At 45.8% G+C, this 24,269-nt stretch overlaps 1 protein-coding gene across 7 annotated transcripts in view; it reads right to left on the bottom strand.

Annotated features, from left to right (window-relative positions):
- NSMCE1 (NSE1 component of SMC5/6 complex) overlaps positions 1-24,269 on the bottom strand; it is a 47,747-nt gene that overhangs the window by 21,945 nt on the left and 1,533 nt on the right. For all 7 annotated transcript variants that reach the window (XM_068126902.2, XM_078785721.1, XM_078785722.1 and 4 more), the window contains 4 exons: positions 14,666-14,803; positions 14,367-14,488; positions 11,426-11,503; positions 10,937-11,083 (listed from right to left, as the gene is read on the bottom strand). In XM_068126902.2, the coding sequence (XP_067983003.1) occupies positions 10,937-11,083; positions 11,426-11,503; positions 14,367-14,488; positions 14,666-14,780 (462 nt within the window). In that variant the 5' untranslated portion in view covers positions 14,781-14,803. The remainder of the gene's footprint in view (positions 1-10,936; positions 11,084-11,425; positions 11,504-14,366; positions 14,489-14,665; positions 14,804-24,269) is intronic.

Genomic DNA, 24,269 nt, shown 5'->3' with positions numbered 1-24,269 from the left:
CGGGTCTTATAGACACCCCTTTAGTGGGATAAGCGAGCACTCCCGGGTTCACCTTCAGTATAATTTCACTACATTCTCCCCGCCGTTAAAACTATACTGCCGCTAGGCAGGTCGCAAGCAAGCGTCAGCAATAATCGAATGGGGTACGTCAATCCACGTCAGTCGGTCCACCCGTAGCGGTCGGGGCGGCGAACGACCCTGCCAGTTTGTGTCCGGAGACTACCGGGTACGGCGTCCCCAAGCCCGGAGTCCCCCGCGTTGGAATAGCTGCCAGAGGTGGGTGTCGGAGGGGGCAGCCCAGAGCCATCAGGCAAGGGAGTAGGCGACGACGGAAGCGACGGCAGTAGTTCCATAGAGGAAGCTTCGGTAGAGTCCATAGACTCGTAGATTGGTTCGTCGATATCCCTGTCGTTGACCCCACAAGGGGCGAGATGGCGTATTGAGACAGTAGACTCGCGTCCGTCTGCCGTTATCACACGAGCATGCTCGGGATTAGCCTGGAGTACCCGCACCTTATCAACAAAGGGGTCGTACTTGCTAGCGCGAACCGCTCGTTTGAGATAGGCCGGCCCCGGCTCAGCGAGCCAGCTGGGTAAAGATTGGATACTACCCGAGCTTCTAGGGTGGTGGAACAGTCTTTCGTGAGGAGTCTGGTTGGTGGCTGTACATAGGAGAGCCCGGATCGAGTTTAGAGCCGCAGGTAGCGACCACGCACATTTATCGAGGCCCCGGCCGAGGGTCGTGAGGCTTAGCATGTCGGCCCTCCATATAATCCCATTACAGCGTTCGATCTGCCCATTCGCCTGGGGCCGGTACGGGGTGGTGTAGCTCGAAGCGACATTATTTTGGAGCAAGTAGCCCCTCACCTCGTGAGACAGGAACACCGCACCCCGATCGGTATGCATGTAGGCCGGATACGCAAACATAGAAAACAAATTCTGCAGGCACCGTATAACGGTGGCAGCCGACATATCCCCGCACGTATAAGCAAAGGGGAATCGCGAATACTCATCAACGATAGTGAGCAGATAACGAGAGTTACTCGACACCGGCAGCGGCCCTTTGAAATCCATCGCCAATTGCTCCCACGGTCTAGTAGCCTTAACCACCGTCCCCATAGGAGGGTTGTAAAAACGCGGTTTGAGCTCCGCACAGATAGTGCAATCACGGCAGATCCGGCGGATGTCCTCAATCGAGTACGGCAGATTACCACTGCGCACAAAATGCGCGAAACGCGCGACCCCGGGATGACACATAGTGCCGTGCAAAGCGCGCAGTCCCTCCAAAGTTACAACCCCCGCACAAGTGGCCGGCCTCGATAAGGCGTCGGCGACCAGGTTATCCTTCCCCGGGCGGTATTTGATGGTGTAGCAGAAGTCGGCGAGTTCGATACGCCAGCGAGTGATTTTCTCATTCTTAATGCGTTGAGCATGTAAGGTGTCGTACATGAATGCAACGCTTTGTTGGTCCGTGACGATTTGGAAACACCGCCCGAGCAAGTACGGCCGCCATCGCCGAATTGATTCGACGATCGCGTACGCTTCCTTTTCGACAGACGAATGCCTCTGCTCAGCAGAGGTGAGAGTCCGCGAAAAGAAAGCCACAGGGCGCCCCCCCTTGGGAGAGAGTCGCCGCTATCGCATGATCCGAGGCATCACTTTCCAAGACGAAAGATGCACTCTTGTCGATTGTCGCTACAGCGGCGCCAGCGATGTCGGCTTTAAGGCCCCCGAAGGCCGCCATGGCGGCCGGGCCCATGGGGAACGTGTCGCAGGCCACAAGTGGGCGGAGCTTCGCAGAGAAATTTTGCACCCACTTTGAATAGTGGGCGAACAGCCCAAGAGCACGTTTTAGCGAAGCCCGATCGCTAGGCGGAGCCATATCGAGCAAAGGTCGCAGACGCTCCTTATCCGGAGAGACAGAGCCATGGGTCACTGTGTACCCCAGAAGATCTACCGTGCGTAGAGAGTAATGACACTTAGCCTCATTCATGGTTAGGCGATATTTCTGCGCGACCTCGAGGAAGCGCTTCAGATTAGCGTCGTGATGCCCCTGGTCATACCCACAAACCGTAAGATTGTCCAGATAGACAAAGACATCGGTCAAGTTCTCCTTCGTAACGAGGTCATCCATAGCCCTCTGAAAACATGAGACCCCGTTAGTTACCCCAAAAGGGAGTCGAGTGAACTGGTACAACCGTTGACCTGATTAAAAGGCTGTATAGACGTGATCAGCCCTAGAGATGGGGACCTGATGATACGCACTACGCAGATCGAGAGTGCTGTAAACTGAGTACAGGGCCACCTGGCGTACCAGTGCATCCATCCCCGGTAAGGGGTAGGCATCCAGCTGTGTAAAATGATTAATCGTCTGCGAGTAGTCGATTACCATGCGCCGGCGATGGGCCTCACTTCGCACCACTAAGACTTGGGCCCGCCAAGGCGACCGACTGGGTTCTATAATACCGTCCTTTAAGAGCTGGGCCGTTTCTTCCGCAATGAATTGCGCGTCTGCACGAGAGTAGCGCCGCGATGTTACGGCTACAGGGGTACAATCAGTGGTCAGGTTGGGGAACAGCGAGAGAGGCTCCACGTCCATCTGAGCGAGGGCGCACACAGCAAGCGTGTCCGGCCCACCGAAGTCCATTTCCAAACGTCCATGTCGCTTAAGGAAATCGTGTCCTAACAGAACGTCGGCACATGCCCGTGGAGGACCCCCGTAATAAGGGTGCGACCCGCGCTGGAGCAGGAGCATGTAAATCGTAAAAGCCACTGTCAGAGGACGTTCCCACACCGGCTGCAGTTTGCGGGTCGTTCGGGCAGCCCGTGGAGGACCCTCGTGACAAGCGCATAGTTGGCCACGCTGGAGCAGGAGCATGTAAATCGAAAAAACCACTGTCAGAGGACGTTCCCATGCCGGCTGCAGTTTGCCGGTCGTTCGGGCAGCCCGTGGAGGACCCTCGTGACAAGCGCATAGTTGGCCGTGCTGGAGCAAGTGCGTGTAATTCGTAAGAGCCGCCGTCAGAGGGCGCTCGAGTCACGCGTAGAGGATCACTGCCATCCACCGTTTCATGAGCTGGTGCGATAGCGTGTAATTCGTAAAAGCCGCCGTCAGATGGCGCTCGAGTCCCGTGCAGCGTTCGCTGCGAATCCAGAGGAGTTTCCAAAGCAGTACCTCGTTGCTTGTTGGAGGTGGGCGTCCGGACGCCAGCCAAGGCTGATCGCTCCGCGGCCGGTCGTGGTCGTGGTCGTGCCAGTTGTTTAGGCGGCCCGATGTCCCCCACCAAGGACGAGCGTGCAGCCAGGGGCCCACGAGGAGGGGATACGCTCATCAAGGCCGGGCGGGGCGCTCCGCTCGGTGCGTAGTCCGTTGGCTCAGCGATAAGCCCATTCAAGGCCGCGCAGGCTCGCGTACCTCGCGCGGACTTTTTGCAGACCTTCGCGAAATGGCCATTGGTGGAGCACAGATGGCATATTGCCTCCCGAGCCGGGCATTCTAATCTGGGGTGCTGCCGATTCCCACAAAAATAACACTTCGCGTACCGTTCAGGCCGTGGCCGGGCAGCAGTAGCAGTAGTCAGGCCGGAAGCCGAGTCCGCTTCAGGAGCACCCAGAGACTCGGCCGTGGTCGAGTCCTCCCCCATATCCTTGGCGGTAACCCTCTCCGGTCGCGCGAGTTGAGAAGTCCCCGCCACGACGCGTGGGTGGTCATAAGCGGTAGATTGTTCACGGGCATCTGTAAAGACGTGAGCCAACCGTAGTGCCTCCGTGAATGTCAGCTCCGCGGTCTCCAAGAGTCGGAGCCTCAAGGCTCCAGAGCTGATCCCAGAGACGAAAGAATCTCGGAGAACGTCATCCTGAACTTGCTCGTGTGTCCGTACCTCCTGAGCGCTGTCCGCAAGGAGGTGTCGCAGCTCCTGTGCGTAGCGATCGATCGATTCCGATGGTTGTTGTCGCCGCTGAGAGAGCTGATGCCGGCCGAGCACGGCGCTCCGTTTCTTTATGTATATTCGCTTTAGCTCGGCCAGAGCAGTGGCGTACGTCTCAAATCGAGCAATGCACCGGTAAACGCGGTGATGGACCTTCGACTGTAACACAGACAGCTTCACCGCGGCGGTGGGCTCGGTTTCATGCGCAGCGAAATAATTCTCCAGCGTTTTGAGCCAGTGGGTGAACTCCGACCCCGACTCCTCGGCTTGTGCGTCGGCGTCGAGGATCGGTACCATGATCATCTTGTGTTCAGCCATTTCGTAGATTTAAATGATATTAAATGTCGTGAAAATCAACCACAGACACGACTTGTACCTTGGGTAGGTTTAATATCATTTAGATCTGTGGTAACATCCTGTAAAATACATTCATGCAATAGACATCAGAATCGGAGTATTACATGGGAAATGACCGATATCAATAGGCAAAGCAAGCAAGTCCAGCATATAGGTGCGTACATACCATTCAAACTACAGGACTATATGTCACAGTAAGTGTCGCTGGAGTGTCCTTGCGTCGCGGTTGTCCCGGGTCTTATAGACGCCCCTTTAGTGGGATAAGCGAGCACTGTGTACGACAATCCATTCTTCACTCTAGAGATGTTGAAAAGGCATGGACATTTCAGGGATCTTTACTGGACTACAATGATTCGGATATTCCATGTGAGTTGTTCACTCTCATCCGATGGATAATTCAGGGAGCACAAGCTGCTACAACTGCATCACGAGCCGATGAACTATGGAAAACATGCATGATAATATCGCAGACTGTGGTTCGAGAATGCAAGTCACCTCGACAGGTTTCACTCGTGCCAAAAACGCCAGAGTCGTCATTTCGGCAAATGAATGACAGTCCATATGCTATTGGAATGTCGCTCTATATGTACCATAACTTTCGGAGTCAGAAAGCTGTAACATTGTTGCACAAATGTGCAGTTGGCATTTCATATGATCGAGTGTCAAAGGTGTGCAATGCCATTGCAGGAGCCATCCAGGAACGGATTTTGACATTTGGTGTATACACACGTGGGCACAAGATCTAACTCTAAATCCAACTGTGATCGACCCAAACACCTTGGGATGGGAAACTGTTGGAGGCGAATTGAGACCAGTCCTGACGCAGGTTGCAATTGCTCCAGCCTCAATTCTCCAACTTGTTCGCTGTGGCTGTGGACGAGCTGCAAAGAGTCCTAGCAAATTGTGTTCACGCAGGTGTTCATGCAAAGCTAGGAATGTAGTCTGTACCGAATTGTGTAACTGTGATGCTGATTTGGAGAAATGCTGTAACACTGATGCCCAGCCTATTGGGAATGACATTGTGTTTGATCAGTAGAGAGCCCGTCGTTTGGATTTTTGATATGAGTTGTTTGATGAAACAAACTGATTAACAAACTGTAGCATTGCTTTCAGAAAAGGCTTAAGTCTATGATGGTTGCTAGCCACCACAACTAGTCTTCATCAATTGTCTCAGACTAAGACACTAGGCTATGTTTGCTCATACTTTGATTAAAAATGGCGGCCATCTTGAAATTATAAAGATGTTGGCCATCCAGCTAAAATTTGATTATCACCATTGTCTTCCTTGACCCCGAAAATGTGGGTAAGGACACTATTCTTGTGCTGATACCTTGATTAATAAGTGAGATATAAGGCAAAATAGGTCCGAAATGGTGGCCATCTTGAAATCCAAGATGGCCACCATGAAGATGTCGTGAAAATTTGGCAACAGCAATTTTTTTATTTTATATGCTATTTAGAGTGATTTAAGCCTAGTTGCCAAGAATCTAGCAAAACGGTCCACAAACTTTGGTTTCCCAACATAAGCCCATGTACTATAATAATAATAATAATAATTCATTTATTTTGTATAGCGCTTTTCCAGAAGCCCAAAGGCGCTTTGACAGAGTGGAAAACATAATGCATAACAATACATGAAAACAACAATTGCAAAAAGACAAGAATCAAGAAAACAAACAGCAGCGATATACGGCATATATATAAGACAAGAATCAAAAAGACAAGACAAGAATCAATAGGGAAATATTTAAAGCAAAAGGAGGGAGAAGGAGAAGAGATAGTCAGGGGTTAAATGCTGTGGGTTGAATGTTGAATGCAGCGTTGAACAGGTGGGTCTTTAGTGATGTTTTGAATGTGGTGAGTGAGGAGGAGTCTCTGATGGTGTGAGGTAGTGAGTTCCAGAGGGTGGGAGCAGCGATGGAGAAGGCCCTGTCCCCCCAGGATCTGAATTTGGTCCGGATGGAGGGGGTCAGGAGGTTGGTACCAGCAGAGCGGAGGTTGCGGGTGGGAGTGTGTCTGGAGAGGAGGTCAGCCAGGTAGGATGGGGCCAGGTTATGGAGGGCTTTGTATGTCAAGAGGAGGATTTTGTACTGGATTCTCTGGGGGATGGGGAGCCAGTGAAGCTTGTAAAGGACGGGGGTGATGTGGTCACGGGTCCGGGAATGAGTGAGTAGACGGGCAGCGGAGTTCTGAATGTATTGGAGTTTATTGGTGATTTTTGAGGGTGAACCATAGAGGAGGCTATTGCAGTAGTCCAGACGGGAGGTGATGAAGGCGTGGATGAGGGTTTCTGCAGCCGTGGAGGAGAGGGATGAGCGGAGACGGGCAATGTTTTTCAGGTGAAAGAAGGCTGACTTTGTGATCTGTTTAGTGTATTTGTCGAAGGAAAGGGTTTGGTCAAAGATGACGCCAAGATTCCGGATGTGAGGGGAGGTGGATACTGGGATACCGTCGATGTTGAGGGCAAAGTTATGGGTGGATTTTGTGAGCGTTTTTGGGCCAATGATGATTATTTCAGATTTATCACAGTTAAGCTTGAGGAAGTTGATTTGAAGCCAGGATTTTATTTCAGTGATGCAGTTTGTCAGGATAGAGTGGGTGTCGGTGGAGACGGACTTGGTGGAGATGAAAAGCTGGATGTCATCGGCGAAGCAGTGGAATTGGAGACCATGACGGCGGATTAAGTGACCGAGCGGGGACAGGTAAAGGATGAAGAGGAGGGGGCCAAGAACTGAACCTTGGGGGACACCTTGGGGGAGGGGAGCAGTGGGGGATTTGCAGTTATTGATGGAGATGAACTGGCATCTGTCAGAGAGGTATGATTTAATCCAAGAGAGGGCAGTGCCGGTGACGTTAAAGGTGGATTCAAGTCGGGTGAGGAGGATAGTGTGATCGATGGTGTCAAAGGCAGCGCTGAGGTCGAGGAGGACGAGAATGTTGAGGTTGCCAGCGTCAGAGGAGAGGAGAAGGTCGTTGGTGATTTTGAGGAGAGCAGTTTCAGTACTGTGGTTGGAGCGGAATCCGGATTGGAATGTTTCATACAAGTTATTGGCAGAGAGATGATGTTTGAGTTGAGTGGCTACAGCGCGTTCCAAAACTTTTGACAGAAAGGGTAGGTTGGAGATGGGTCTGAAGTTGTTTAGGGTGTCAGGGTTTAGACCAGGTTTTTTTAGAATGGGGGTAACAGCAGCAATTTTGAGGGAAGGTGGGACGATGCCTGTAGACAGGGAGGAGTTTATTGTTGCAATGATAAGTGGAGAGAGAGCAGGGAGGGAGGCTTTGACAAAGCTGGAGGGGATGGGGTCAAGAGTGCAGGTGGCAGTTTTCATTCCTATGAGGAGTTCAGAGAGGTCAGTAGGAGAGATTGGGGAGAACCGAGACAGGGGATGGCAGGACAAGGGGGGGCAGGTGGTTGGAGGGGGAGCGGGTGCGGCGGTGGTCAAGCTGTTGTAGATGTTGTCAATTTTGCGTTGGAAGAAAGAGAGGAAGGAGATGCAGTTGTCTACTGTGAATGACTGGGTGGTGGTGTTCAGGGGGCGGAGGAGTTTGTTTATTGTCGAGAAGAGTGCTTTTGGGTTTCCGGAGCCAGAGTGGATAATTTGAGAGTAGTAGGCAGAGCGGGCGCGGGAGAGGGCATCTTTGTAGTGTTGTATGTGGTCCTTGTAGGCTTGGGAGTGAACTGTGAGACCCGTTTTATTGCGGAGTCTTTCAAGTTGGCGAGCACGAGTTTTCATCAGGTGGAGTTCAGGGGTAAACCAGGGAGCAGAATGGGTGAAAGAAACTGTTTTGGTTTTTACAGGCGCAAGCTGGTCAAGGCAGGAGGAGAGAGTGTGGTTGTAGTAGTCAGTGAGGTCGGAAGGGGTGTGGAGGTCAATGAAGGGAGAAGTGGACATTTTTTCAGAGAGGGTGGATGAGAATGAGGTAGGTGAAAGAGCGTTTAGCTTACGGAAGTTGATTGTGCGATAATGCCTTGGTGTTGGGGCGGGGATGTTGATGGTCAGAGTGATGGCTAAGTGGTCAGAGAGGGTGAGGTCGGAGCCATAGAGATGGTGCAAATTTAATCCAGTGGAGCAGACAAGGTCCAAAATGTGACCACGGATATGGGTAGGAAAGTCGACATGTTGAGTGAGGTTAAAGCAGGTGAGTAAATCAGTGAAGTCAGTGGTTATTGTGGAGTCAGTGGAGTCCATGTGGATAGTCCATACTACAGCCTTGAATCTGCTGAGTGGAGGATCTGCTGCCCCTCCCCCCCCACCCCCCCTCTCTCCCCATCAGGTGACCAGAACCTCAGGTCTGATTGGTGGGTGTTTGTGAGGGACATACATACATACACCGGACAACAGACAAACGCTGTTCCAGACCGCATTGCCCTATGGGCTATGCCATAAAGATATGGCTGCCGACCCCCAATGATGTCATCAATTTTTTTTGACCAATTTATCCCTAGATCACACAAGAAATTTCATACCGATCGGATCAAGCATTCTACTTGTCAATTTATGACGTCATAATGAAGGCACCTAAGACATCATCATTAACATAATGTTACGTGTGTGGGGGTAGGTAATGAAATACCTTAGTCCAGATAGAATTGTGTATGTTTAGCGTGCTCCGTATGCCGTGAAGCCACCTCGATGTATTTAAGTTTTTTTTTGTTTGTTTTTTTTTAGACCGTCAGTTAGGGCCGAATGTCCGTGTAAGTGTATATGTGTCTCCATGTGAGGGGTGGAGCAATGCTAATTATATAGGGCATGAAGGATAAATTCCCAGTGTGTAAACGCCCCTGTGATTTTTCCCTTTGTTCTTACAAAACATTTACTCGGCCAGCGACGCACTCGGCACGTAATTACAAACAACATAATCGCCGACGGTACTCAGACACTACAACTCGCCCAGCCAAATCTTCTCGATGGGCGTCAAGAATGGCCGTGAGGCCATGCCCTGAAGGACGAATGGTTGAGGAGTGATGGGGCGATGCAACGGCGCTGCACAATTGGTTAGACTTAGAGTGTGATGTCATCGTCGAACATTCTAGTGCTGGAGGAAAAAGGAGAAATGCCTATATAAAGTGTACACCCCCTTTCAAATTTTTGACCTTTTGTTGCCTTATGGCCTGAAATTAAATTGCCGTAAATCAGACTTATTCCACCCTTATTTACACATTGTAACACAGAACTTCCAAGTGAAAAACAAATTCTACAAATTTCAGAGAATTAATAAAAAATACAAACCTAGAACATCTTGGTTGGATGTGTCCACCCCCCTTATAATAGCAAATGTAAATTATCTCAGGTGTAACCAATCACCTTCAAAATCACACACCAAGTTAATTGGCCTCCACCTGTGTTACATTGTGGGGATTCAGATTTTTTTTTTCAGAATAAAATTAGGTGTTCCTGTAGGTTACCTCTGCTAGGTAGTACATTTCACAAACAAGACAACCATGAGCACCAAGGCCCTTTTCAAAAGACCTCCGAGATAAAGTTGTGGAAAGGTACAGATCAGGGGATGGGTATAAAAATATTTCAAAGGCCTTGAATATCCCTTGGAGCACAGTCAGGACAATCATTAAGAAGTTAAAGATGTATGGTACCACCAAGACCCTGCCTAGATCAGGCCGTTCATCCAAACTGAATCACCAAGCAAAATATTGAGACTGATCAGAGAGGCCACCAAGAGGCCAACAGCAACTTTGAAAGAGCTACAGACTTTTATGGCAAAGACTGGTCACTGTATGTATGTGACAATATCCAAAGGACTCCTCAAGTCTCGCGTGTACGACAGTGTGACAAGAAGGAAGCCATTACTCAAAAGCCCACCCATTTGAAGTATGCAAAAAACCACTCTGGAGATTCTGAAGCCATGTGGCAAAAAGTTTTGTGGTCTGATGAAACCAAGATGGAACTATTTGTCCTAAATGCAAAATGTTACATTTGGTGCAAACACAACACAGCGCATCACCCAAAGAACACCATCCCTACTGTGAAGCATGGTGGTGGATGCATCATGTTATGGGGATGTTTCTCATCAGCAGGGACTGGGGCACTTGTCAGGATAGAAGGGGAAATGGATGGAGGAAAACACAGAAAACTCCGAGAAACCTGCTGCTCTCTGCAAGAAAGCTAAAATTGGGATGGAAGTTCACCTTTCAGCATGACAACGACCCGAAGCACACAGCCATAGCTACACTGGAGTGGCTAAGGAACAAAAAGATGAAAAATGTTCGATTTTCGCAAGTAATAAATGTCCTTGAGTGGCCCAGTCAGGGATCCGACCCAATGAATTTCATATCTTGAAAACTAGAACACAAATCAGAACATGAACGAACAGTTAGCTCTGAATTTTGGCAAATTGTGTGAAACCTCATCCCGAACAATGAATTAGAAACAGAGTACTAAGGTAATTTTCTTTACTTTCTCCGCCTGTGTGGCAGTGAAAAAATTTAAAATCATTCCAAACAGGAAAACCTCTGTTTCCAAGGACGTCATAAAGGACACAAACAACAGGCACGAATAACTAATGTAATGTGATGTATGGAGTTAGGCGAAGAGTCCCCTCTATTATCCCTGTTGTCGAATATGAATGCTCAAAACACAGATCATTCTGTTGGCAAACCAGGAATGAGTCCTTCAAATCTCAACACAAACTCACGTCAAAGAGCCAACCATCTTGCACCATTCGCTGCAGGAGAACTTGCACCTCATCCTTCTTTATCTTCTTGCCCTTGATTTTGTCAGAGCGGTTCAGCACACGCACAGAGGACACAGACCCGTCACTGGACACCACGACTTGCTCCAACTGCAGCCCAAAAAGACAAGCTGTTAGGGTCTAGAATGCTCTGAGGCGAATAAGCAGTATTGAGGGAGTGGAAAGAATGAGTGGAAGATTGAAGGGGTGGAAGGAGTGAGTAAAAGAGCTTTATAAGGAGGAAATACGAGGCATCATCTGGCAAAACTGCTGTCCTTGGGCTGTTCTGGTTGTTGATAAATGGCTACCAAACCTTAATGCCGATAATGCACAGGATAGCAAATGAACTTCTCAACTATTCAATAAATTTGTAATTTTTATCCTTGGAAAAACAACGGCACCATAAATCAACACCATATTCATTTGTTGAAAGCCAAAAAACAAATCACTTACGATTGTCTTAAACACTTCCAACTCGCTCTCCGTGTAATCAGAAGCCATCAGTGTGATTTCCGTTTCTGCTGTATTTACCTGTCGAGAAAATAAATGAAATAATAGTATTTAAAAACATAATGCAACAGCATTGTAACCATTACACTCTCCCGATGAAACAGGTACAGATCTGTGTTGGTTGCAAGTGGTATAATACAATGTGCATGTTGGTTGAAAGTAGTATTCTCCAACTTGGGTGTTTGTTGAAAGTGGTATAATACAACATGGGTGTTGGTTGAAAGTGGTATAATCCAATTTGGGTGTTGCTTGAAAGTGGTATAATCCAATTTGGGTGTTGGTTGAAAGTGGTATAATCCAATTTGGGTGTTGGTTGAAAGTGGTATAATACAACATGGGTGTTGGTTGAAAGTGGTATAATCCAATTTGGGTGTTGGTTGAAAGTGGTATAATACAACATGGGTGTTGGTTGAAAGTGGTATAATCCAATTTGGGTGTTGGTTGAAAGTGGTATAATACAACATGGGTGTTGGTTGAAAGTGGTATAATCCAATTTGGGTGTTGGTTGAAAGTGGTATAATCCAATTGGGGTGTTGGTTGAAAGTGGTATAATCCAATTTGGGTGTTGGTTGAAAGTGGTATAATCCAATTTGGGTGTTGGTTGAAAGTGGTATAATCCAATTTGGGTGTTGGTTGAAAGTGGTATAATCCAATTTGGGTGTTGGTTGAAAGTGGTATAATCCAATTTGGGTGTTGGTTGAAAGTGGTATAATCCAATTTGGGTGTTGGTTGAAAGTGGTATAATCCAATTTGGGTGTTGGTTGAAAGTGGTATAATCCAATTTGGTGTTGGTTGAAAGTGGTACAAAAAAAACCTTCAATACATGACAATCATTGAAGACAAAATAAATGAATAGTCCTAAGTGGGACAAATGCTTGTCTCCCAATGGAGGGTGGTCATATTTGGGGTGCATTTTGTAAATATTTTAGAGTGTATGCGTTTGTTCTTCACGGCCAAACCATAGCAACTACAACCCTAAAGGAGGGGGGTGGGGGGCTATAAGGTATGACAACACAATTATATTTGCACAGTGAAAACGATGGTATGTAGGTTGAGGGGGTCCTGAATTTGTGAAAAACGTTCCATTAGCTGTTATCCAGTGAAATGACCCTTGAACACCTTTAAGACTCTCAAATGTAAAGGGTCTAAGAAGACTAAAGGGTGCAAAGAGGTCTAAGGAGTTGAAAGGGTCGTAAAAGGACTAAAGGGTCAGAAAAGGACTAAAATGGTGTACAGATTTCAGGTGTCTAAAGGATGTAAAGGTCTCAAGGGTCTGTAGGGGTTTAAAGTGTCAAATGGGTCTATGGGATCTGAGAAGTCTAAAGGGTACATTCCAATAGTAGTAGTTGGGGGCGATAGGGTGTGTGTGTGTGTGTGTGTGTGTGTGTGTGTGTGTGTGTGTGTGTGTGTGTGTGTGTGTGTGTGTGTGTATATATATATGGGACGAAAGTGTCGAAAGCACCTTAAAAGGTCTATATAGTCTAAAGATCAAACAAAGGGATGAAATGGTCTAAGGATTAAAAGGTCTTAAGCGGTTCAAAGCGTCTAAAGTGTTTATTCCAATAGTATTTAGGGATTAAAGGTTCTAAAGTGGTCCGAGAGGTCTAAAGTGTCAAGGGGTATAGAGGGCTTCAAAGGGGTTTATAAGGCTTTAGGGGTACAAAGGGTCTGTACGGGGTTTAAAGGGTTTGTATGATGTTTAAAAGGTTTGTATGGGGTTTAAATGGTCTATAGGAGGTTAAAGAGTCTATAATAGAGTCCAAAGGTCTATGGGATCGAAGGTCAAAGGTGTACGTTTCAAAAGAAGGTTGGATTTAATGGGTGTCAAGGGTCGAACAGGTCTATATACAGTGAATTCAGAAAGTATTCAGACCCCTTCACTTTTTTCACATTTTATTATATTGCAGCCTTATGCTGAAATCATTTAAATTCATTTTTTGCCTCATCAATCTACACTCAATACCCCATAATGACAAAGAGAAAACAGGATTTTAGAAAGTTTTACAAATTTATTAAAAAGAAAAAACTGAAATATCACATCGACATAAGTATTCAGACCCTTTGCTATGACACTTGAAATTTAGCTCAGGTGCCTCCCATTTCTGTTGATCATCTTTGAGATGTTTCTGCACCTTGATTTGAGTCCACCTGTGGTAAATTCAATTGATTGGACATGATTTGGAAAGGCACATACCTGTCTATATAAGGTCTCACAGCTGACAATGCGTATCAGAGCAAAAACCAAGCCATGAGGTCGAAGGAACTGCCTGCAGAGCTCGGAGACAGGATTGTGTCGATGCACAGATCTGGGGAAGCCTACAAAAAAAAATTCTGCTGCATTGAAGGTTCCCAAGAGCACAGTGGCCTCCATTATTCTTAAATGGAAGAAGTTTGGAACAACCAGGACTCTTCCCAGAGCTGGCCGCCCGGCCAAACTGAGCAATCGGGGGAGAAGGGCCTTGGTAAGAGAGGTGACCAAGAACCCGATGGTCACTCTGGCTGAGCTCCAGAGATCCTGTGTGGAGCTGGGAGAAACTTCCAGAAGAACAACCATCACTGCAACACTCCACCGATCTGGGCTTTATGGGAGAGTGGCCAGACGGAAGCCAAACAGTTCAATCTTGGTTTCATCAGACCACAGAATCTTGTTTCTCACAGTCTGAGTCCTTTAGGTGTTTTTTTGCAAACTCCAAGCGGCTTTCATGTGTCTTTCACTGAGGAGAGACTTCCGTCTGAGACTAATCTAATAAAGCATTTTTTCACAGTTTGCTCTTTCTTAACTCTGGTTTTTTTTGGGGAAAGGCTTTGAGATTTTGTTACGAAAAAAAGAAGAAGAGTGATATATAATAAGGAATTAAATTGATGAACCGATTTATCACCTTACCAGTGCGTACACTTTGTTGCCCTCCTGTGAAAAGCCTTGGCGAATCTCAATGAAACCCAGGGGAATGAGGTTACTGTTGATCGTTTCAACGAACTTCTCCAGGCTGTCGAGATCATTGTGTTCTAATGCAACGGGCAGGTTAACACTGAATTAAAAAAAAAAAGTACACACCTTCAAACATGTTTAACCAAACACTTTCACAAAACACCAGCATCAAGTAAGCATTAACTGTTTGTAAGGTAATACCTGTTTGCATCAACATTCAGGAGGCACAGAGTGTGTAAAGTTCCACCTCGTACCTTGAAATGAATTGCAGCATTCGTTTTGCAATTTCCTGCATTCATGAGCCTCCACGCAAGGACGGACCATCAAGTACTGCAGGAAAAGTCGGTGAGCGTCCGTCATGTTCGCCATCCCCGAAACACAAAGGAATAGGTCTGTGAAATCAACAGGGAGGAAGAACGATTACAAGTGCCACACAGCAAACTCACCTGTGCTCGCAGTGGAACAAAAAAAAAAAGCCGAAAAAAAACCAACTAAATCTTAGCTTATTCCACACAGAAATCCTAAAATGGCCCGGACAATATTATTGGCACCTATTAGAAGTTGTTAGAAATAATTAGATTTCAAGCAGGTGATTCTCCTTTACTTTGGAATTGAACTCACCTGTGGTGAGAGTTGCAGGTGCCTGCAATATAAACATCACTCATTCAACCAGTTTGAATGGAAAAGGAGTCATTCTGCTGTTTTGTGTCACTGTGTGTACCGCAATGACCATGAAGAAAAGAAAGAAAACCAGAGAATTGTCTGAGGAGGCAGACACAAGATTGAAGCCAAGCATGGACAATCTCAAGGATACAAGTCCATCTCCAGAGACCTTGATGTTCCTGTGTCCACCATACGCAATGTTATCAGGAAGTTTAAGGCTCATGGCACTGTAGCCAACCTCCCTGGATGTGGCCGCAAGAGAAAACTTGATCGAAGATTGCAGCGAATGATTGTTCGAATGGTGGAGAAAGCACCTCAATCAACTGCCAAGCAGGTTCAAGCTGACCTTCAGATACAAGGTACGACAGTTTCAACTCACACCATTCGTCGCCAACTCAATGAAAGGGCGTTCTATGGTAGGAGACCCAGGAGGACCCCACTGCTGAGAGAGAGACATAAGAAAGCCCGACTGGAGTTTTCCAAAACACACCTGAACAAGCCAAAATCTTTCTTGGAGAATGCCCTGCGGACAGATAAGACCAAATTAGAGCTTTTTGGTAAAGCGCATCATCTCTATGTTTACAGAAAACAAAATGAAGCCTTCAAAGAAAAGAACACATTCCCTACAGTCAAACATGGAGGAGGTTCAGTGATGTGTTGGAGTTGCTGTGCTGCCTCTGGCACTGGGTGCCCTGAATGTGTGCATGACATCAAGAAATCAGGAGATTACCAAGGCATTTTGGAGCGCAATATTCAACCCAGTCAGAAAGCTCTGTCGAAGGTCATGGGTCTTACAGCAGGACAATGACCCCAAACACACTTCAAAAAACACCCAGGAATGGTTCAAGACAAAACTCTGGCCTGCTCTGAAATGGCCAGCAATGAGTCCAGATCTAAATCCCATTGAACACCTGTGGGGAGATCTGAAAACAGCAGTTGGGAGAAGGCACCCTTCAAATCTGCGAGAACTGGAGCAGTTTGCACAAGATGAGTGGGCCAAACTGCCAGTAGAGAAGGGTAGGAAGCTCATTCATGGCTATAGGAAGTGCTTGACTGCATTATTTTGTCCAAAGGTTGTGCTACCAAATATTAAGTCTAGGTTGTCAATAATTTTGTCAATACCATTTCTTTTTATTCTCTGATTTTAAAGGATATATTAAGTTCTGAACCAAAAACAAAGGTTCTGTAATATTAATAGTGAAATAAAGAATTGTGGAGACCAAATACTTTTGTCAATTTCAACTTATTTTTTAGAGAAAATTGTGAGTTATTTGAAAAAAAGTGCAAAGGTGCCAATATTTTTGCCCACGGCTGTATGTGGAACGATGAAGACTCGCGGCCAAACGGCTTGGAGATGCATTGCAGCCAACCTCTGGGATTGACGTGACACCTGATCCGATCACCTTTAAAGCCAAATATAATTAGGTACTTATCTCCATTAATGACCTCATCCTACCTGACATGGTCACATGCCTGTAAGAACATTGTCCAACAACAGGAACTTCCTCCTACTTCCTCTTTAGGTTTGATACAATGTGGGACACTGAAAAAACACCCATAAGCTTCAATTGCTATTTTGAAATGCCATCCTTTTGCAGGTGTTTTTTCTCAAATCATAGTTTTCTTACAACTTCCTTCTTCCAAACGAAAAGCACGAATATATAAATGGATCGATTGACTCGATTTAAAGAATGATAAGATGCCATCGATGCAAAATAAACATCAGAAGTCAATCAGTCAAAATATGCCACATGTGAACCAGATCGGGCAGGAACTGGAAAGACCCAGCCCTGCAGTTGTTAAAGTAGCAGGTTCAGAGGGAATGGCCCTCTAACAAACGCTCATTGCCGAAGAAGCTTGCGCCGTGTCTGACGTTTAACATCACCATCCTGTCTGCATTCTTATTTGTACCATTAAGGTGATCATCCTGTCTACATAGACCGGAAGGGCTGATAACATTCATGCAGAGCTGTTGCAGCTTCATGTCTTACTGCCTCTCCTTACTCAGGATTCCAAAGCTCTGGAAGAGGGCCAATATTTTCGCCATCATAAAACCCAACAAGGGCAGACACATCCCAGAGTTACAGGCCAATACCGCTGCTACCTGTCCCATTCAAGGACCGTGAAAGGTTAATCCTTAACAAGATATAACCACTTACTTGTTCGGGTAGCATGTCCACCAGAGCAAGCAGGCTTCAGGAAGAATTATAGCACTGAAGATCAGACTCTATCTGAAACTGCCATTATTGAGACCGCGCTTGAATCAAACCAGAAATGTGGGGCTGTCTTCAGCGTATGACACAGTCTGGCACCGTGGCCTGCTGCTGAAACTGCATGAGATACCAGACCACCAACGAGTTCACTTTATACAAGTTTTGATCTCCAACCACTGCTTCAGAGACGACGTTAACGGCCAAACCAGCAGAACCCACAGCCTCAAGAATGGAGTTCCACAAGGCTTAGTCTTAGTATCCCTGCTGTTGAACGTGTGCACATTGGACCTTCCTGAGATGATTGCCTACACCAATGCCCTTGCGTTTCAACATCCGAAATACTATTTTGAGGAAGGCATGGCCACTCTCAGTAGAGACTTTGCATCTATGGACCACTACTACCACCAATGGCGCCTACGTCTCAACATCCAGAAGTCAGTCTGCTCTTTTTTTTTACCAACTTCAGAACAGCAACGCAGACAGGCAGCGAGAAATCCAGCTTCTCTTCACACATGACCCTAACGACCTTGGCACCATAACGTATATGCGCCCCTTTATACCAAAAGCTGTCCGACCTCACAGCAACCCTTTGTGAACTGGTGAAATCAGAGCAACTCGCCACAGCCAGGCTTTCCAAAAGGTCAAGGATGCCATTTGCCATGAGACCTTCCTAACCTACATCGACCCACATAAATTCATGACACTACAGGTAGATACCACCACAAAAGGCCTCGGGGCTTGCCCAATGGAAGAAAACAGCCCATCGCTTTTGCGTCAAAGAACCTGTCCGAGGTGGAGCAACGTTATGTCAATATTGAGCGTGAGTGTTCGGGTGCGTGTTGTGCTGTACCTCCACTACCGTGACGAGATAGTGTACATCAATGGCATACTATTCCAGGTCAACGGGTAATTGTACCAGAAGTATGCAGAGCGAAATGCTCACTAAAATACATGAGTCGCATCTCAGAATTGTTAAACTTAAGCAAAGGGTGCGCGTTATCGTGTTCTGCCGCAGCATCAATGGCCAGATCTAGGATACGGTACCAAAATGCCCATTTGTCAGGAAAATCGAAAAGCACAGCCAGACAAATCCCATCCAATACCTGACCTCCCCTGGTCTAAGCTCACTGCTGACATCTTCCATTTGGACAGAAATGATTTTTTGGTTGTCGTTGATTACTAAAAGTTCCCAGAGGTTCAGCGCTTGGCAGAACTCACTGCACACTCAGTGATCAATGAGCTCAAAGCCATTTTGCACGATCAGGAACGCCCCATCTCGTCGTCACCGACAATGCTTGCCGATTCACGTGTGAAGACTTCCAACACTTCACCGAGGAATGGGAATTTGACCACCATACCTCGAGCCCACAATTCTCCCAGAGTAACGGGCAGGTTGAATGGTTTGTGCAGACAGTGAAGTCGCTAATGAAAAAAAATCCACACACCCATACCATGTGCTACGAGAATACTGCAACACCCCCATTGATGGCCTGCGAAAAAGCAAACTTCCCACCTTGGTCACACTGCTCAAATCGCATGTCGTTCCACCCATGTGAGATCGTGAGATCGTCTGCTAGACAAGCAGCAAAATCAAAAGGCATATTACGATGTAAAAAGTGGTAATCAGCTCGCTGCACTTCAGACAGGTCACACAGTTTGATTTCGAGCAACAGATGAGAAATGGGTCCTAGGGCAGGTCATTCACGAGCATGCCGCGTCGCCATCATATATCGTTCAGACACCATCCAGCAAACAATTCCGGGGCAATTGGAAGCACGTGATTCTAGCCAGCGGCTCAAGTAATAAGGAGCATGCTGACCCTCGCCTGAAAGCACAGACTCCCTGTTCCCAAAATGATCCTCAACCAAAAGCACACACACCTTGTTCCCAAAATGATGCTCATCCAAAGGCACACACACCTGGTTCCCAAAATGACCCCCATCCAAAAGCACACACACCTGATTCCCAAAATGACACTCATCTGAAAGCATACACACCTGGTTCCCAAAATGACGCTCATCCAAAAGCACACACACCTTGTTCCCAAAATGACCCCCATCCGAAAGCACACACACCTTGTTCCCAAAATGACCCCCATCCGAAAGCACACACACCTGGTTCCCAAAATGACGCTCATCCAAAAGCACACACACCTTGTTCCCAAAATGACCCCCATCCGAAAGCACACACACCTTGTTCCCAAAATGATCCTCAACCAAAAGCACACACACCTGGTTCCCAAAATGACGCTCATCCAAAAGCACACACCTGGTTCCCAAAATGACCCCCATCCAAAAGCACACACACCTGGTTCCCAAAATGACCCCCATCCGAAAGCACACACACCTGATTCCCAAAATGACACATCCGAAAGCACACACACCTGGTTCCCAAAATGACGCTCATCCAAAAGCACACACACCTGGTTCCCAAAATGACGCTCATCCAAAAGCACACACCCCTTGTTCCCAAAATGACCCCCATCCGAAAGCACACACACCTGGTTCCCAAAATGACGCTCATCCAAAAGAACACACCTTGTTCCCAAAATGACCCCCATCCGAAAGCACACACACCTTAACCCCAAAATGACACTCATCCGAAAGAACACACACCTGGTTCCCAAAATGACGCTCATCCAAAAGCACACACCTGGTTCCCAAAATGACCCCCATCCAAAAGCACACACACCTGGTTCCCAAAATGACCCCCATCCGAAAGCACACACACCTGATTCCCAAAATGACACATCCGAAAGCACACACACCTGGTTCCCAAAATGACGCTCATCCAAAAGCACACACACCTGGTTCCCAAAATGACGCTCATCCAAAAGCACACACACCTGGTTCCCAAAATGACACTCATCCGAAAGCACACACACCTGGTTCCCAAAATGACACTCATCCGAAAGAACACACACCTGGTTCCCAAAATGACGCTCATCCGAAAGAACACACACCTGGTTCCCAAAATGACACTCATCCGAAAGAACACACACCTGGTTCCCAAAATGACGCTCATCCAAAAGCATACACACCTGGTTCCCAAAATGACACTCATCCGAAAGCACACACACCTGGTTCCCAAAATGACACTCATCCGAAAGCACACACCTGGTTCCCAAAATGACGCTCATCCAAAAGAACACACACCTGGTTCCCAAAATGACACTCATCCGAAAGCACACACACCTGGTTCCCAAAATGATGCTCATCCGAAAGCACACACACCTGGGTTCCCAAAATGACACTCATCCAAAAGCACACACACCTGGTTCCCAAAATGACACTCATCCGAAAGAACACACACCTGGTTCCCAAAATGACGCTCATCCAAAAGCACACACACCTGGTTCCCAAAATGACCCCATCCAAAAGCACACACACCTGGTTCCCAAAATGACGCTCATCCAAAAGCACACACACCTGGTTCCCAAAATGACACTCATCCGAAAGCACACACACCTGGTTCCCAAAATGACACTCATCCGAAAGCACACACACCTGGTTCCCAAAATGACCCCATCCAAAAGCACACACACCTGGGTTCCCAAAATGACACTCATCCAAAAGCACACACACCTGGTTCCCAAAATGACACTCATCCGAAAGCACACACACCTGGTTCCCAAAATGACCCCATCCAAAAGCACACACACCTGGTTCCCAAAATGACGCTCATCCAAAAGCACACACACCTTGTTCCCAAAACACCGATCCCACTCAATCCGCCATCACAATAATTCGTTCCGACCCGATCCCAACTCGACAGCACATTCATTACTCCGATAAATGGCAGAAACAGATTCCTTGTGCCGACTCGTCAAATGAACACGTGACATTTCTTTGATACGTTTATTATGATCTGAAAATGAAAGATTGAACAATAAATACCTTAACTTGGGTACATTAGATGGAGGTGCATCGCATGACCCGGGTCATGTTGTTTTGTGTATTAATGTTGTAAACTTAACTTGGGTACATTAGATGGAGATGGCATCGCATGACGCTGATCAAGTTGTTTTGTGTTATTAATGTTATAAACGTAACGTGGGTACATTAGATGGAGGTGCATCGCATGACCCTGGTCATGTTGTTTTGTGTTATTAATGTTGTAAACTTAACTTGGGTACATTAGATGGAGATGGCATCGCATGACGCTGATCAAGTTGTTTTGTGTTATTAATGTTATAAACGTAACGTGGGTACATTAGATGGAGATGGCATCGCGTGACCTTGATCAAGTTGTTTTGTGTTATCAATGTTATAAACTTAACTTGGGTACATTAGATGGAGATGGCATCGCATGACGCTGATCAAGTTGTTTTGTGTATTAATGTTGTAAACTTAACTTGGGTACATTAGATGGAGATGGCATCGCATGACGCTGATCATGTTGTTTTGTGTTATTAATGTTGTAAACTTAACTTGGGTACATTAGATGGAGATGGCATCGCATGACCCTGATCAAGTTGTTTTGTGTTATCAATGTTATAAACTTAACTTGGGTACATTAGATGGAGATGGCATCGCATGACGCTGATCAAGTTGTTTTGTGTATTAATGTTGTAAACTTAACTTGGGTACATTAGATGGAGATGGCATCGCATGACGCTGATCAAGTTGTTTTGTGTATTAATGTTGTAAACTTAACTTGGGTACATTAGATGGAGATGGCATCGCATGACGCTGATCAAGTTGTTTTGTGTATTAATGTTGTAAACTTAACTTGGGAACATTAGATGGAGGTGGCATTGCATGACGCTGATCAAGTTGTTTTGTGTATTAATGTTGTAAACTTAACTTGGGTACATTAGATGGAGATGGCATTGCATGACGTTGATCAAGTTGTTTTGTGTATTAATGTTGTAAACTTAACTTGGGAACATTAGATGGAGGTGCATCGCATGACCCTGGTCATGTTGTTTTGTATTATTAATGTTGTAAACTTAACTTGGGTAGATTAGATGGAGGTGCATCGCGTGACCTTGATCAAGTTGTTTTGTGTTATTAATGTTATAAACTTAACTTGGGTAGATTAGATGGAGGTGCATCGCGTGACCTTGATCAAGTTGTTTTGTGTTATTAATGTTGTAAACTTAACTTGGGTAGATTAGATGGAGGTGCATCGCATGACCCTGATCAAGTTGTTTTGTGTTATTAATGTTATAAACTTAACTTGGGTACATTAGATGGAGGTGCATCGCATGACCCTGATCAAGTTGTTTTGTGTTATTAATGTTATAAACTTAACTTGGGTACATTAGATGGAGATGCATCGCATGACGCTGATCAAGTTGTTTTGTGTATTAATGTTATAAACTTAACTTGGGTACATTAGATGGAGGTGCATCGCATGACCCTGATCAAGTTGTTTTGTGTTATTAATGTTGTAAACTTAACTTGGGTACATTAGATGGAGATGGCATCGCATGACGCTGATCAAGTTGTTTTGTGTATTAATGTTATAAACTTAACTTGGGTACATTAGATGGAGATGGCATCGCATGACGCTGATCAAGTTGTTTTGTGTATTAATGTTGTAAACTTAACTTGGGTACATTAGATGGAGATGGCATCGCATGACGCTGATCAAGTTGTTTTGTGTATTAATGTTGTAAACTTAACTTGGATAGATTAGATGGAGGTGCATCGCGTGACCTTGATCAAGTTGTTTTGTGTTATTAATGTTGTAAACTTAACTTGGGTAGATTAGATGGAGGTGCATCGCATGACCCTGATCAAGTTGTTTTGTGTTATTAATGTTATAAACTTAACTTGGGTACATTAGATGGATGTGCATCGCATGACCCTGATCAAGTTGTTTTGTGTTATTAATGTTATAAACTTAACTTGGGTACATTAGATGGAGGTGCATCGCATGACCCTGATCAAGTTGCTTTGTGTTATTAATGCTGTAAACTTAACTTGGGTACATTAGATGGAGGTGCATCGCATGACCCTGATCAAGTTGTTTTGTGTTATTAATGTTGTAAACTTAACTTGGGTACATTAGATGGAGGTGCATCGCATGACCCTGATCAAGTTGTTTTGTGTTATTAATGTTATAAACTTAACTTGGGTACATTAGATGGAGGTGCATCGCATGACGCTGATCAAGTTGTTTTGTGTTATTAATGTTGTAAACTTAACTTGGGTACATTAGATGGAGATGGCATCGCATGACCCTGATCAAGTTGTTTTGTGTTATTAATGTTATAAACTTAACTTGGGAACATTAGATGGAGGTGCATCGCATGACCCTGGTCATGTTGTTTTGTGTTATTAATGTTGTAAACTTAACTTGGGAACATTAGATGGAGGTGCATCGCATGACCCTGATCATGTTGTTTTGTGTTATTAATGTTATAAACTTAACTTGGGTACATTAGATGGAGGTGCATCGCATGACCCTGATCAAGTTGTTTTGTGTTATTAATGTTGTAAACTTAACTTGGGAACATTAGATGGAGGTGCATCGCATGACCCTGGTCATGTTGTTTTGTGTTATTAATGTTGTAAACGTAACTTGGGAACATTAGATGGAGGTGCATCGCATGACCCTGGTCATGTTGTTTTGTGTTATTAATGTTGTAAACTTAACTTGGGTACATTAGATGGAGGTGCATCGCATGACCCTGGTCATGTTGTTTTGTGTTATTAATGTTGTAAACTTAACTTGGGAACATTAGATGGAGGTGCATCGCATGACCCTGGTCATGTTGTTTTGTGTTATTAATGTTGTAAACTTAACTTGGGTACATTAGATGGAGGTGCATCGCATGACCCTGACCAAGTTGTTTTGTGTTATTAATGTTGTAAACTTAACTTGGGTACATTAGATGGAGGTGCATCGCATGACGCTGATCAAGTTGTTTTGTGTTATTAATGTTGTAAACTTAACTTGGGTACATTAGATGTAGGTGCATCACATGACCCTGGTCATGTTGTTTTGTGTTATTAATGTTGTAAACTTAACT

Source organism: Myxine glutinosa, chromosome 10 (genome assembly GCF_964187855.1).
Source record: "Myxine glutinosa chromosome 10, kmMyxGlut1.1, whole genome shotgun sequence".
Taxonomy (NCBI): Eukaryota; Metazoa; Chordata; class Myxini; order Myxiniformes; family Myxinidae; genus Myxine; species Myxine glutinosa.
Note: the sequence above shows the minus strand (reverse complement) of the source record. Positions and strands in the feature narration are given on the sequence as shown.